This window comes from Phoca vitulina, unplaced genomic scaffold (genome assembly GCF_004348235.1).
Source record: "Phoca vitulina isolate PV1807 unplaced genomic scaffold, GSC_HSeal_1.0 scaffold15, whole genome shotgun sequence".
Taxonomy (NCBI): Eukaryota; Metazoa; Chordata; class Mammalia; order Carnivora; family Phocidae; genus Phoca; species Phoca vitulina.
This window is the reverse complement of record NW_022589718.1, coordinates 13,501,273-13,514,811: the sequence shown is the minus strand read 5'-3', so window position 1 is coordinate 13,514,811 and position 13,539 is coordinate 13,501,273. Positions and strand designations below refer to the sequence as shown.

The 13,539-nt window shown below is 45.0% G+C and overlaps 1 protein-coding gene across 1 annotated transcript; it reads right to left on the bottom strand.

The window, feature by feature from the left end:
* Nucleotides 1–2,616: 2,616 nt before the first annotated feature.
* MBOAT4 (membrane bound O-acyltransferase domain containing 4) lies at nt 2,617–10,041 on the bottom strand. Its single transcript, XM_032413685.1, has 3 exons — nt 9,847–10,041; nt 6,204–6,428; nt 2,617–4,010 (listed from the first exon to the last, which is right to left on the bottom strand). Exons 1-3 carry the CDS (start codon nt 9,963–9,965, stop codon nt 3,047–3,049), a joined length of 1,308 nt encoding a protein of 435 aa, XP_032269576.1. The 5' UTR covers nt 9,966–10,041; the 3' UTR covers nt 2,617–3,046.
* Between the last annotated feature and the right edge of the window lie 3,498 nt (nt 10,042–13,539).

Below are 13,539 nucleotides of genomic sequence, written 5' to 3'. Positions count from 1 at the left end.
CGCCCAGGCTTGGCAGGCTGGCTGCCAGAGCGTCTCAGGTGACCTGAGAGAGAGTTCATTGATGCAAGAGATCAGTCAAGTGAGTAGCATCCTTTGGGCAGAGATAGAACTTGGCTCTCTTGGTACTTTTCTGGTTTGAAATATCTACGAATGTATGCTAGGACAAACTCCTCAAAACTCTCCATCTAGGCCTCCTTTTCCATGTTCTCATGGAATTGATGAATCAAGGATTGATGAATTAATTGTGTGGACGTTTGTCAGTGAAGTCTCCCTATGGTTTGCTTTTGGACAGAAAAAAAAAAAAAACTACATGGATAGAAAAAAAACAAGATTGGAGAGTCTCCTTTGGAGAAGTTTAACAATTGGGATGGATCGCTAAATCTGAGTTACCCATTGAGAGCCACTGGCTGCCTATTGGTCATGGCAGCGACCAACAGATTTGTAAGGAGGCCAACATAGGTGAGTGGTGCCTGTGCACCAGGGGGTGCCCCATGAGCCTACCTTACCCAAAATAATAGATTGAAAGGTGGACTGAAGTTTTCATGGAACACTTCCTAGGCAATGCCATTTCAATAGACAAATGATGGCATCTACAGTTCCTGAGTCCTCTTAGGAAGGCAAATTTTGTAGCTTTGTGTTAAATTTTTTCTAATTAAGTTTTGCCAGCATTCTGAGCTTTTCGGTTATCATGGCTTATCCTGTTTTTAGGGCTCTCTGAATCAACAGAATCTCACACAATGATATTTTCCAACAACTGGATGAGGACTCATGGGGGTGTCTGTAAAGGCTCCTACCAAATTCTTCAGAGTAATTTGGCTGATAAAAGATAGGATGCCGGGGCGCCTGGGTGGCTCAGTTGGTTAAGCGACTGCCTTAGGCTCAGGTCATGATCCCGGAGTGCCGGGATCGAGTCCCACATCGGGCTCCCTGCTCAGCAGGGAGTCTGCTTCTCCCTCTGACCCTACCCCCTCTTGGGCTCTCTCTATCTCACTCTGTCTCTCTCTCAAATAAATAAATCTTTAAAAAAAAAAAAAAAGATAGGATGCCAAAGGGTGCCTGGGTGTCTCAGTTGGTTAAGCATTGGACTCTTGATTTCGGCTCAGGTCATGATCTCAGGGTCATGAGATAGAGCCTCCCATCGGGCTCAGCGCTGGGTGTGGAGCCCGCTGTCTCCCTCTCCCTCTGCCCCTCCCCCACCACGCATGGTGCATGCGCACGCGCACTCTCTCCCTCAAAAAAAAATGAGGTGAATAAGCAGGTGCTATCCATCATGTGTCAAAGGGAATGTGTCAATGGGCAGGGTCTGGGGAGTGACAATCAGTAACTGAAGGAAAGGGAAACTAAAGTTGGCAATTGTTGAGGAAGCAGTGGGGGCAGGAGTCAGGAACTCAAAAATTAAGTCCTAACAAAGGAAATGAGGATTGAAAGAAGATACATTCTCTGTTCTCTGCTCTTGGATCCGGGATCTTCTCTGTGCAGACAGATGGCTCCTGGGTCTACATCTCTGGCTGTGACTTTTTTCCTTAGATTAATTCTTTCAAATCACATGTTCTTTATACTATCCAGTATAAATGGAACACTTTTATAGGATGCAAATAGAAAGGGAAGGAAGTACATGTCCTGGTTTTAACCAGTCAGAGGAGCAGAAATTACCCCTGGCCATCAATGGGGAGATAGATTTAGACATCATACATGTATTAAAAAGTCTGTTAAGGGTGCCTGGGTGGCTCAGTTGGTTAAGCGTCTGCCTCCGGCTCAGGTCATGATCCCAGGGTCATGGGATCGAGCCCCGCATCGGGCTCCCTGCTCGGCGGGAGTCTGCTTCTCCCCTTCCCACTCCTCCTGCTTGTGTTCTCTCTCTCTCTGTCAAATAAATAAATAAAATCTTTAAAAACAGAGAGAGAGAGAAACTGTAATTATGTGACCAGCTGGGAGGTCGGCAGAGGCACTGTGACAGCAACCATGCGATGACACGGCTTCGCTACCACTCAGCGGTCTTCACAGCTTTCTCTCGGGGCCCTCACAGAGGAAGACACAGAGGTATTTAGGCTATGCCAAGAAAAGGGAACCAGACCCTCAACGTCGTACTAAAATAGGGCTTACTTCTTGTTTTTGGCCGCTTTGTGTGACATATCTCATGGATCGGTTTTGTGCTTAACTATTATGTAAGTGGTTATCACGGGTCAGCCAGATTTTCAGTTTATTGACATATTTGGAGATAATAGCAGCTTTTCCATTTTGAGACCAAAATTTTCAAATTACCTGTAGATGAGGATGAGTCTCTAGTTCATGTAGCAAACCAATACAATAATTTGATTTAGAGGTTTTTTTTTTTTAAGATTTTATTTATTTGACAGAGAGAGACACAGCAAGAGAGGGAACACAAGCAGGGGGAGCGGGAGAGGGAGAAGCAGGCTTCCTGCTGAGCAGGGAGCCCGATGCGGGGCTCAGTCCCAGGACCCCGGGATTATGACCTGAGCTGAAGGCAGACACTTAATGACTGAGCCACCCAGGCGCCCCTAGAGGTTTTTTTTTTAAGTCATCTCTACACCCAACATGGGGCTAGAACTCACGACCCCAGGATCAAGAGTTACATGCTCTCCTGAGTGAGCCAGCCACGCGCCCCGGTTTAGGTTTTTGTTTTTGTTGTTTTTGTCTTGCTAAACTCACAGTCCAGGATCCCAAGTGGACATGTTGGAGACTCAGTGTTTGGATGTCCGTGTGTTTACCGTTTGCCATTTGGTTGGTGGTACCTTATGCTTTTACCTGTCACCTTACTGTGCTTCCGCCTAAACTGTAAGTCCTAAGGGAAGAAACCATGTCTTTGTCTTTGTCTTTTTGTTTTTGAATCTTCAATACGAGTATAATAGTTTGTGAAAGTAGATACACAAATTTCTATGGCAGACATCAGATATATACATCCAATACTTGAAAAAAAAAAAACTTCTAGTATGGAAAAGTTCAAGCATAGCCATCATCAACACACCATCTGGCATTTTCTAAACTCTGTTTCATGGATGTATAAGATGAAGGCTGGGGAAAGATATCAGTTAAATGTGTGCTTTCTCTTTCCTAACAGAAAAAGCAAAATACAATACACGAGGGGGAAGACACTGTTGTAAGAATTACACAGCAGCCAGAGAGAGGAGAGGCTCCTGGCCTCCACGGCCAGCATTATATAAGCAATGATGAGCTGGGTGTGGGCCCAGGTGAGGGTCCTATAGAGCAGTTGCATCGGCCAGGATCTGATAAACAAGCGGGCAAAGGTATGAATCAGGTAATCAGCCTCCACCATCAGAGCCCAGCAGAGGAAACCGAATACCTGTCCTGGATGGAGTCCATGCCACCAGGCCGAGAAGGCAAACGTCTGCAGCAGGGGCCAGGCCCTGCTGTGCTGGAATACGAGGCGTCTGAGCCACTGTGCTGTGCTTTGGTTCCATTTTCTCGTGAACAGGGAAATCCTGTGGGTTGTTTCCAGGGTCCAGATGTCCGCATCAGGAATGTATCCCTCCTCACCAGGGCTCTGACCAAACCCCGGCCCAAAGCCCGCAGCATGGAGGAGGGCGTCATCCAGGATCCAGCAGGAGTAGTAGGTGAGTTTGAAGAGCCCGGCTGTGGACCACATGACATGGATGCACTGGAGTTGCCCGCAGTCAGTCAGACCTGCTCCTGCACTCACCACCTTCCCCAAGACCACCTTTAGGCACTCGAGGCCCAGGATCTGCAGACCCCTCCAGCTCAGAGCCCAGACAGAGTGCCTGGGACACAAATTGCTGGACCTTTGAACACGAGCCTGAAATTTCTGGAAGGAACATAGGGGGCCTCCTAGGAGAGCAGGGAAAAAGAGCAAGTAGCTGAAATAGGGCAGTGCCTTACACAGATGCTCAGACAACGAGCTTCTTTCCCTGATGCCTCTCGATGCTGCCTTCACTTTTCCCTCACAAATGTCCAGAGAGAGGGATGTGACCCTCTGGGTCAAGAGCATGAGGGAAGAAAGAGTGATGCAGAACCTGAAAGAGATTTATTTAAAATGTGAAAATGCTCCATATTTATTTCATCCCATTCCAGTCCCTCACACATGACCCCACAGCGAACAGCCACTCTGAACAATGGAGACCGATGTCTTGCCCTGCTGTGCCCCCACAAAGACTCTTGGATTAATTCACACCACAGGCTACTCTGGGCAGGATCAAAAGGTAAATGGGGAAATGAATCATTAGAGAGGCAACTAAAAGAATGTAAAGGAATATTGTGGGGGAAATATTGTTAGGATATTTCTAAGAATGGCTTCTATAGATTAGAATCAGGGACCTGGGAGAAATTTGCCATGGAAGGAACAAAAATTTAGTACTGAAGAGACTATAGGAAGGCGAAGATTTTAAATATGAACCGGTCCCTGTCAGTAAGATTCTGTAGGCTTTGGGATCTGTGCACAGGAACGGTGAGTCAAGCTCGGGGTTCAGGGTGTGCACTGAGTCATTAGCAATTTGAGGTGTGTTCTTAACCAATCACCTGAACTGCTCCTGCCTCAGTGTCACAAGGTAGAAGAGATCCTGCTGGCAAGATTATTATGGAGAAGATTAATGAAAATTGTATGATATTCTCTACAATCAGGAACGCTGTCCTATGGAGAGAAAATGGCAGTGTTTCCCACATGCCCACAGTTTCCATCTGTGAATCTGAGGATTTAAGGACAACTGACCTCCTCACCTGACTTAAACAGTAAGCAAAGTAGCCTCCAAATACCACCAACCCCTGTTCGTACACCTGCTGTTGTGGGCTGAATGTGTTTCCTCCCAATTTCATACGTTGAAGCCCTAACCCCCAGTACCTCAGAATGTGACTGTATTTGGAGATAGGGTGATTAAGTTAAAATGAGGTCACTGGGGTGAACCCTAATCCAGTATGACTGTCGTCCTTATAAGAAGAGGAGATTAGGACACAGACACACACATAGGGAAGACCAGGTGAGGACACAGGGAAAGACAACCATCTACAAGCCAAGGAGAGAGGCCTCGGAAGAAGCTGAACCTGCCAACACCTTGATCTTGAACTTCCAGCCTCCAGAGGAAGTAAATATCTGTTGTGTGAGCCACCTCATCTTTGGTACTTTGTTAGGACAGTCAGAGCAAACTACTACATCTTCCCATTTCAGCTCTGGCTCAGCCTTCTTCCCATTGACCAGATCCTGTTCAGCTTGCTCCTTCAGCCCCTATCAAGTCCCAGCTTCTTAATGAAATCCTAATTCACCACACCCCAGTCAGTACTCCCCACCCCCTACCGCCTGCCATCTTGCCTCTTCTTCCAAGAAGCAAACCCTAAAGCCTTTGGTGAACACAGTGAGGATAAAGAAAAGGATTCTGGGTGTGGCAGGGATGGCAGAATGAGTGAACCAATGGCAAACTAGAATCAGAGAGCGGACCCGCCTCAACAGGTCACAGCCCCTGTTCTCTGAGTGACCACAGACCCACACCAATTGTGGTAACAGAGGAAGCCAGGGACCACAGGCCTCAAGATTGCAAAGATACCTGTTCTCCCCTAATCTGGGTGATCTCACTGACTCATGAAAACACTTCTCTAGACTGTAATTAGTGCCTGATTCTGTTTCCTAGACTGGGTCACTACCCTTCTTCTGGGAGGAGGAAAGAGCTGAGTCTCAGTGAAAGCAAAACCCTTGCGTAGCAGCTTCCATAGGAAGGCAGAGAAGGTTTACAGTGGATTTTTACCTTCCCGGTCCTGCTGAAGGGGAGGAGAGGATTCTGGCTGTGTGTCTAAACCACCCGCTCTGAGTTGAGCAAACTGTGCTTAGTCACTTCTGGGCAGACCTCATCTGTGGGCCCTGAGGCTCCTGGTTCAATGCCCTTTTCAAGCACAGTGATAAATACAGCAAAGTGCCAGGCACTGTGTGACATGGGCAACACATGGTAGTTATTTATAGTCATATAATTACATTTATATTAATTATCTCAAACTTAAGAGTCTTATAAGACTGGTATTCTTGTACACACACATATACATATACACATACCCACACACTGGTTTGGGTTTCTTTTAGGAAAAAAAAACTGAGGCTGAGAGGTTAAATGACTTGCTTAAGGTCACACTGCTCCAATGTGCAAGAATTCGGATTCAAACTCACTTCTACCATGGTGCAAGCAAAGCCTTGGCTGGTTTAGTACAGCCAAGTGAATAGGCAGCTTTACCTCGTGGAAGCACGTTCTTGCAGATAGTATTCCGTATAGTGCAGCCCCAGGTGACACAGCGTCTGCCAGCTCATCTGAAAGAGGAAAGCCCACCTGTGGACATCCCGTGGGCCAAGCCAGGAAATCAGAACCGCGGCCCACAGAGCGGGGATGAGGACAAGCACAGCGAAGGAACCCATGGCGGCCAAGGCCAGGGCCCCCCCTCCAGCCAGGAGAAAGAGGTACCTAAAAGAGAAAGGAGAAGTGTGAGACTGAATTGGTGTGACAAAGGAGTCACTTCAGATGTCATTCTGGATAACCCAATGGAGGTAAACCCCATGTACCACCTGAAGAAGCCATACCGTAATCACCCCAAAGTCTTCCTTTTGTTTTTCTGAAGGAAAGAACCGAGGGAGAAAAAGCCAGAGTCCATTTGAAAACGACTATCTCAGGAGACAACTTTTTAAAAAAGATCTTATTTATTTATTTGACACAGAGAGAGAGAGCATGAGTAGGGGGGAGGAGCAAGGGCAGAGGGAGAAACAGACTCCTCGCTGAGCAGGGAGCCCGATGCTGGGCTCGATCCCAGGACCCCGGGATCATGACCTGAGCCGAAAGCAGACACTTGACCGACTGAGAGCCACCCAGGGGCACCTCAGGAGATGAATTTTGATTCCTATCTTAGTGATCCTGGGAACCTCTCTTTGATGTCCACCACTCAAGTGGGAACAACACCTCTGACAATCCTGTGGGTGATAGCTCCAGAGGTTTCCTGGTGGGGACATCTTAAAAATCTAGTGGCTTGCTGCCTGAATGAAAAGTGTTGTGAACCTAGTGTCAAGGATCTAGGAGAGCTCTCTAGACATCGCCTCATCGAGATGAGCCTCTTCCCTTTTCGCTGGGTTGCACTGCCCTGAACCATTCCAGAGACAGTGGGAAAGGGGATTCCGTCTCTCTCTCTAAGTGTTTGAAAACTCAATTAGAAAATCTTTATATGTGGGGCGCCTGGGTGGCTCAGTCGTTAAGCGTCTGCCTTCGGCTCAGGTCGTGATCCTAGGGTCCTGGGATCGAGCCCTACATCGGGCTCCCTGCTCAGTGGGAAGCCTGCTTCTCCCTCTCCCACTCCCCCTGCTTGTGTTCCCTCTCTCACTGTCTCTCCCTCTGTCAAATAAATAAATAAAATCTTAAAAAAAAAAAAAAAAGAAAAGAAAATCTTTATATGTGCTCTTAATCCTCTCAACTGCACTTTCAGATCTTAGGAGTTGGTGGTTTTTTTCATGTTGTTAAAGACGCACATCAGTGGTTTGTGGAAACTACCTCTCTTGGAAGCTGTCAGATGCCCTGAGGATGTGCAGAGACCTGGGAAATTTCACATGATAAGGACTCAGTTCTTCTTTCCACTTGAACTCATGACCCCACGATCCAGACTCACATGCTTTCCCAAAGGAGTCAGCCGGGTGCCCCTGTTTGTTTTAATTGGTGCCAAATTAATAAATCTGAATGGAGAGGTGTGAAAATAGGTACTGACCCCTCAGGGATAGGAAAATAGAGTCAAAGCGGCCTGTGTTTTCTTGACCATCAGAGGGTACATGTCCTGGCCCTGTGGCACAGTGACACCCAAACATGGGTGAGCGAGTCGTTCTGGGGAGCAACTGGTAGGTGCCCCAGTGTGAGAAGCTCTATCACACAAGGCCTGAGCCATTCCTGTGCTTCTCTTTGACCTAACCCACCCCAATTAACACTGTGGCCCAAGACTTTACCTCCTTGCCGTGGAAAAATGAGCGGAACACGGATTCCTTACACAGTGAAGCCTAAAGTGGCAACTGCCCTAAGGCTTTGTCAACATTAAAATGTCTACACATGAACAACACAGGATACTTGATATACGGAGTACTTATTTCATTCTAGGCATTGTGCTAATAATCCCTGTATAAGAAATATCTTTATGTAATCCTTAAAATAACTCCATGAGATAGGCATTATTATTTCCATTTCATGGATTAACTTGGAGAGAACTTATTCACATACACAAGGACAACTCAGGAAGGGAGGGACCCAGGACCCACCAGGCTGTCTCCAAAGCCAACAATCTTACCCCAATGGGAATTAACCTTTGTTTTTGCACTTGTTTTGCTTTATTATTTGTGATTCTTTCTCAATAGGAAACTTTTTTACAACGCCCCCCACCCCAACTGCCCCTATCTCCTAAATGAAGGTAAGGGCCATCAACCAGTTGTGAACGTGTAATAACATACCACAGTTCAGTCAAACTCAGAAATTCTAACTGATAATTAGATACAGCTGGATTTTACTTAAAAATCCTCAGTGTATAAAAATCTTAATTTCTAAAATAAGTGAACTATTAGGAGGTAGCCCTCTGGCAACGGATTTTCATTTTACAAAGGGATATTCCACAAACTTCTTTAAAAACAGGGACTATCTCAAGGGGTCTGGGTGGCTCACTCGGTTAAGCGTTGGACTCTTGGTTTCGGCTCAGGTCTGATCTCAGGGTTTTGAGATCAAGCCCCGTGTCAGGCTCCGAGCTCAGCACGGAGTCTGCTTGTTTTTCTCTCTCCTTCTCCCTCTGCCCCTCCCCCTTGCGCTCTCTCTCTCTCTCTCTCTCAAATAACTAAAATAAAAAAGATTTTTTTAAAGATTTTATTTATTTATTTGACAGAGAGAAACACAGCAAGAGACGGAACACAAGCAGGGGGAGAGGGAGAGGGAGAAGCAGGCTTCCCCCCGAGCAGGGAGCCCGATGTGGGGCTCGATCCCAGGACCCTGGGATCATGACCTGAGCCGAAGGCAGACGCTTAACAACTGAGCCACCCAGGCGCCTCAATAAAATAAATCTTTAAAACAAAAAACAAGGACTGTCTCTCGTGTATAGAATCTACTAGCTAGATCTAAAATCATTTCAATCAAGTTGTCAAATCTCTAGTGACAATAATTTTTAAACCCTAGATTGAGACATAGCTAATCTAACATAATTTGTTTTGACTTAATTCCATTTCTCTGAGAAACCATACAAGGCATTTAAAAAATCAGTTATATATTTAACAAAATTTATTTTATTGAAAATGATAAAATGCCATGAACTTAAGACTGTTCAAGAACATGTAGGACATATGGTGGGGGTATAGATATATCTGATTGGGGAATTCCTGTACCATCTCAACAGCTATCTCTCCCCAGAGTTTATTTTTATCCTTTTCCCATTTAATGGGAAACTTTGAGCCAATGGAGTCATGATGTCAATTTCCAGTCTCATTTCACTCTATTAGAGATACTCATGACCAGGGCGCCTGGGGGGCTCAGTCGTTAAGCATCTGCCTTCGGCTCAGGTCATGATCCCAGGGTCCTGGGATCGAGTCCCACATCGGGTTGCCTGCTTGGCAAGAAGCCTGCTTCTCCCTCTCCCATTTCCCCTGCTTGTGTTCCTGCTCTTGCTCTCTCTCTCTCTGTCAAATAAATAAATAAAATCTTTAAAAAAAAAAAAAGAGAGATACTCATGACCAAACAATCAATAATCAGTGGTAGTGATAATCACTTAAAAACAACCGTATAATTAATTATTTAATCTTCATGTCTACAGGCCGATCCATGCTTTTTGACCTACTATGGTATTCATAGATGTAAGAGCAAAATGAGCCCTTAAACCTACCTGGCATGGGTGGAAAATGAATCCATGACGCAGAGATAATTAAACAGAAGTGCAAAAGGAAAAGCAGCCCCTTGATAAAGTGATACAGGATGGAGGAAGAACCCCTGAAGCCAATCCATTGTGAACTGGAACAAAGACACTGTTCTTTCTAGAGTCCTTAACTGGTGCCTTCCTGTAAGAGATGCCTCAACCAGGCTCTCTTTGAACTTTTTATATGGCTCAGGAAGGCCTGGGTGAGTAAAGAGCAAACAAAAGCACCAGCCAGAAGCTGCATAAAAGTTGGCTTTCTGATAAAGGGAATTGCGCTATAGAAACCAAAACACATTCTGGTGTTCTATTAAGAATGTACGGAAAACATTGCTTTCAGAAGTTCTCATTTCGTTTAGTTTACATACTGCATTATTTGCCTTTCCAGTCATCTGACTGTCATATTTTCTTCACTAAGTTAATGAAAAATCTCATTTTCCAGTTGTGGACAGATAACCAGCCAGCTGGGGAGGGTGAGCGAGGACATGAGCATGAGAAAGGGAAGCAGGTTCTCAAAGAGCAGGAAGATTCCTCCTCCCAACCACTGCTGTCTTCCTTATGCTATATCTTTCTCTTTTTTTTTTTCATAGTACCTATCACCACCTCTTCTCTATTTTTCAATTAGTTTATTGTCTGTCCCCTGCTACAATGTGAGCTCTGCAAGGGAGGAACTTTGTTTTGTTTATTGCTGTATCCCCCTGCACATAGAACAGTGTTGGGCGTATGCTATGTAATCAGTAAATACCTGTTAAACTTTATAAGGTTTTAAGGAAGTGAAGTGTAGAGAAGAACATTTAAGGAGAAGCTTTTCTTCGGAGTGTGGACAAGAAATACAAGAGACACTGCCTAGAAGCAAGAAAAGAACAGGCCATCTCTTGGCTGGTAGAGTCCATCTACTGAGCCCAGAGTATTACAGCGATGTACCTGACTGGCCATTTCTCATCTTTGAAGACACATGCAAGAGCAAGCAACCTTAAATAAAGGACAGGAGAGGGCGTGTGGGTGGCTCAGTTGTTAAGCATCTGCCTTCGGCTCAGGTCATGATCCCAGGGTCCTGGGATCGAGCCCCACATCGGGCTCCCTGCTCAGCGGGGAGTCTGCTTCTCCCTCTCCCACTCCCCCTGCTTGTGTTCCTGCTCTCGCTGTCTCTCTCTCTGTCAAATAAATAAATAAATCTTTAAAAAAAAAAAAAAAAGGACAGGAGAGTAGAGCCTGATACAAAAGCATCCTAAGGACAAGGACCATCTCTTAGTGAGAGATAGCTCTGCAAAGAAGAAAAAGCAGAGAGAGAATCTCTTATTAACTAGGGGACTCTGAGCTAAATCCCTTCTCTTGGAGACTGAGCTCCTTGATAAAAAAAATTACATATAATAATGCCCGTCTCAACAGAATGGTTATGAAGATTAGATAAAGTATGGAAAGCATGGAGCCTAAAGCTGGTTGTTAAATGTAGTTGAAAGTGAAACAGTTGGATAACAATAAAAATGGTAGCATTATTGGGCTACCATTTTGTGATAGACTGGTGCCAAGCACTAGGAATATAAAGATGAATAAGACATGGCCCCTGCCTTCAAGCAGCTTTCAATCTACGAGGGAGATGGAAATGGCAATGAATACTTTCATCAAAGAATGACAGGTGCAGTATACCATGGGTATCCTGTAGTGGGTAAATAAAAAAGCAATTATCTGCAGTGCTTAAATTGGCTCTGGAAGGAGGTTTCCAAACAGATGGACAGCTTATTCCAGGCCACAGGTGGCACAAAGATCTAGATGAACAGTAGAACAATGAATAAGCTCACACAATATTGAACATATTAAAATGTAATCACATCCCTCATTAAATTTAACTGTTAGGTACAGAGGAATTGAGTTGCAGTTAATTTTTAGGGAAAAAGGTTATGCTTTGGGGCACCTGGGTGGCTCAGTCTTAAGTGTCTGCCTTTGGCTCAGGTCATGATCCCAGGGTCCTGGGATAGAGTCCCACATCTGGCTCCTTGCTCAGCGGGGAGCCTGCCACTCCCCCTGCTTGTGCTCTCTCTGTGTGTCAAATAAATAAATAAAATCTTAAAAAATAAAAAAAACAAAGTTATGCTTTTTGTCTTTGAATTAAATATTTTTTAATTTTTAAAAATTTAAAAATTTATTTATTTGTCAGAGAGAGAGAGGGCACAAGCAGGAATTTATTAATTCCTACTTGTACTTTTTGTTTTGGAATCAGTACATTTTTAAAAAAGATTTTATTAGAGAGAATGTGTGCGTGTGTGCAGTGGGGAGGGGCAGAGGGAGAGGGGGAAGCAGACTTCCCACTGAGCAGGGAGCTGCACTCTGGGGCTTTGGGGCTCAATCCCAGGACCCTGGGATGATGACCTGAGCCCAAGACAGACACATAACCTACTGAGCCACCCAGGTGCCCTTGGAATCAGTACATTTTATTTTCAGGTCTCAAACAGTTTGTAGGTCCCTAAAAAGCTTATAGGCACTAGACACTGTACCTAATGTTGATAAAATCGTCCTTCTTATAAGCATGCTGTGATGGTTAATTATTGTATCAACTCAGGCTATACTGCTCAGTTGTTCAGTCAAACACCAATCTAGGGCACCTGGGTGGCTCAGTTGGTTAGGCGACTGCCTTCGGCTCAGGTCGTGATCCTGGAGTCCTGGGATCGAGTCCCGCATCGGGCTCCCTGCTCAGCGGGGAGTCTGCTTCTCCCTCTTCCCTACCCCCCTCTCATGTGCTCTCTCTTTCTCTCTCTCATTCTCTCTCTCTCAAATAAATAAAATCTTAAGAAAAAAAAAAAACACCAATCTAGTAGTTGCTGTGAAGTTTTTTTGTTTTTGTTTTTAGATGAGATTAACATTTAAATCAATACTTAGAGTAAAACAGATTACCATCCAAAATGTGGCTGCACCTCTTCCAATCAGTCGAAGTCCCTAAGAACAAAGACTGAGGTTTCCTAAAGAAGCAGCAATTCTACCTCCAGATTGGGTCAGAGAAACCCTGAGTTTCCAGTGTGTGGATTTTGGATTTGAGACTGCAACATCAACTCTTCCCTGAATTTCCAGCGCATGGGTCTACTTGTACAAATTTCAGGTTTTCCAGCCCCCATAATCACATAAGCCAATTCCTAAAATAAATGTGTGTGTGTGTGTGTGATCTCCCGTGCTTGTGTTTCTCTGGAGAAGTCTAATACACATGCCCTAGAAGTCTTTCAAATTAATTTAGACAGAAATTGCTTGAAAATGAGTAAGTGCTTATATGCTTGGGGACAAAAGAATGTTCTCAATTCATCCATATCTTTATCCAATAATTCTTTTTGAGTATCAACTATGTGTCAGGTACTGTGGTCAGTATTGAGTAAAGAGTGGGGACAAATTCATGTGACTACTTTCATGGAACTTAGTCTTTTTTTTTTTTTTTTAAAGATTTTATTTATTTATGTGACAGAGAGAGACACAGCAAGAGAGGGAACACAAGCAGGAGGAGTGGGAGAGCGAGAAGCAGGCTTCCTGCTGAGCAGGGAGCCCGACGGGGTCCGATCCCAGGACCCTGGGATCATGACCTGAGCCGAAGGCAGACGCTTAACGACTGAGCCACCCAGGCACCCCTGGAACTTAGTCTTTGGGGGAGATAGTAAGATAAAAAATTACAGCTGCTGAATGGTCCCT

Bases quoted from the DNA above. Each gene is read 5' to 3' on its own strand.
- MBOAT4 (XM_032413685.1), bottom strand. From the start codon at position 9,965: ATGGATTGGCTTCAGGGGTTCTTCCTCCATCCTGTATCACTTTATCAA. The intron at 6,429-9,846 runs GTAGGTTTAAGG...TTTCTCTTTTAG, and splicing joins TCATTTTCCACCCATGCCAG to GTACCTCTTTCTCCTGGCTG. The intron at 4,011-6,203 runs GTAAAGCTGCCT...AATCTCTTTCAG, and splicing joins CAAGAACGTGCTTCCACGAG to GTTCTGCATCACTCTTTCTT.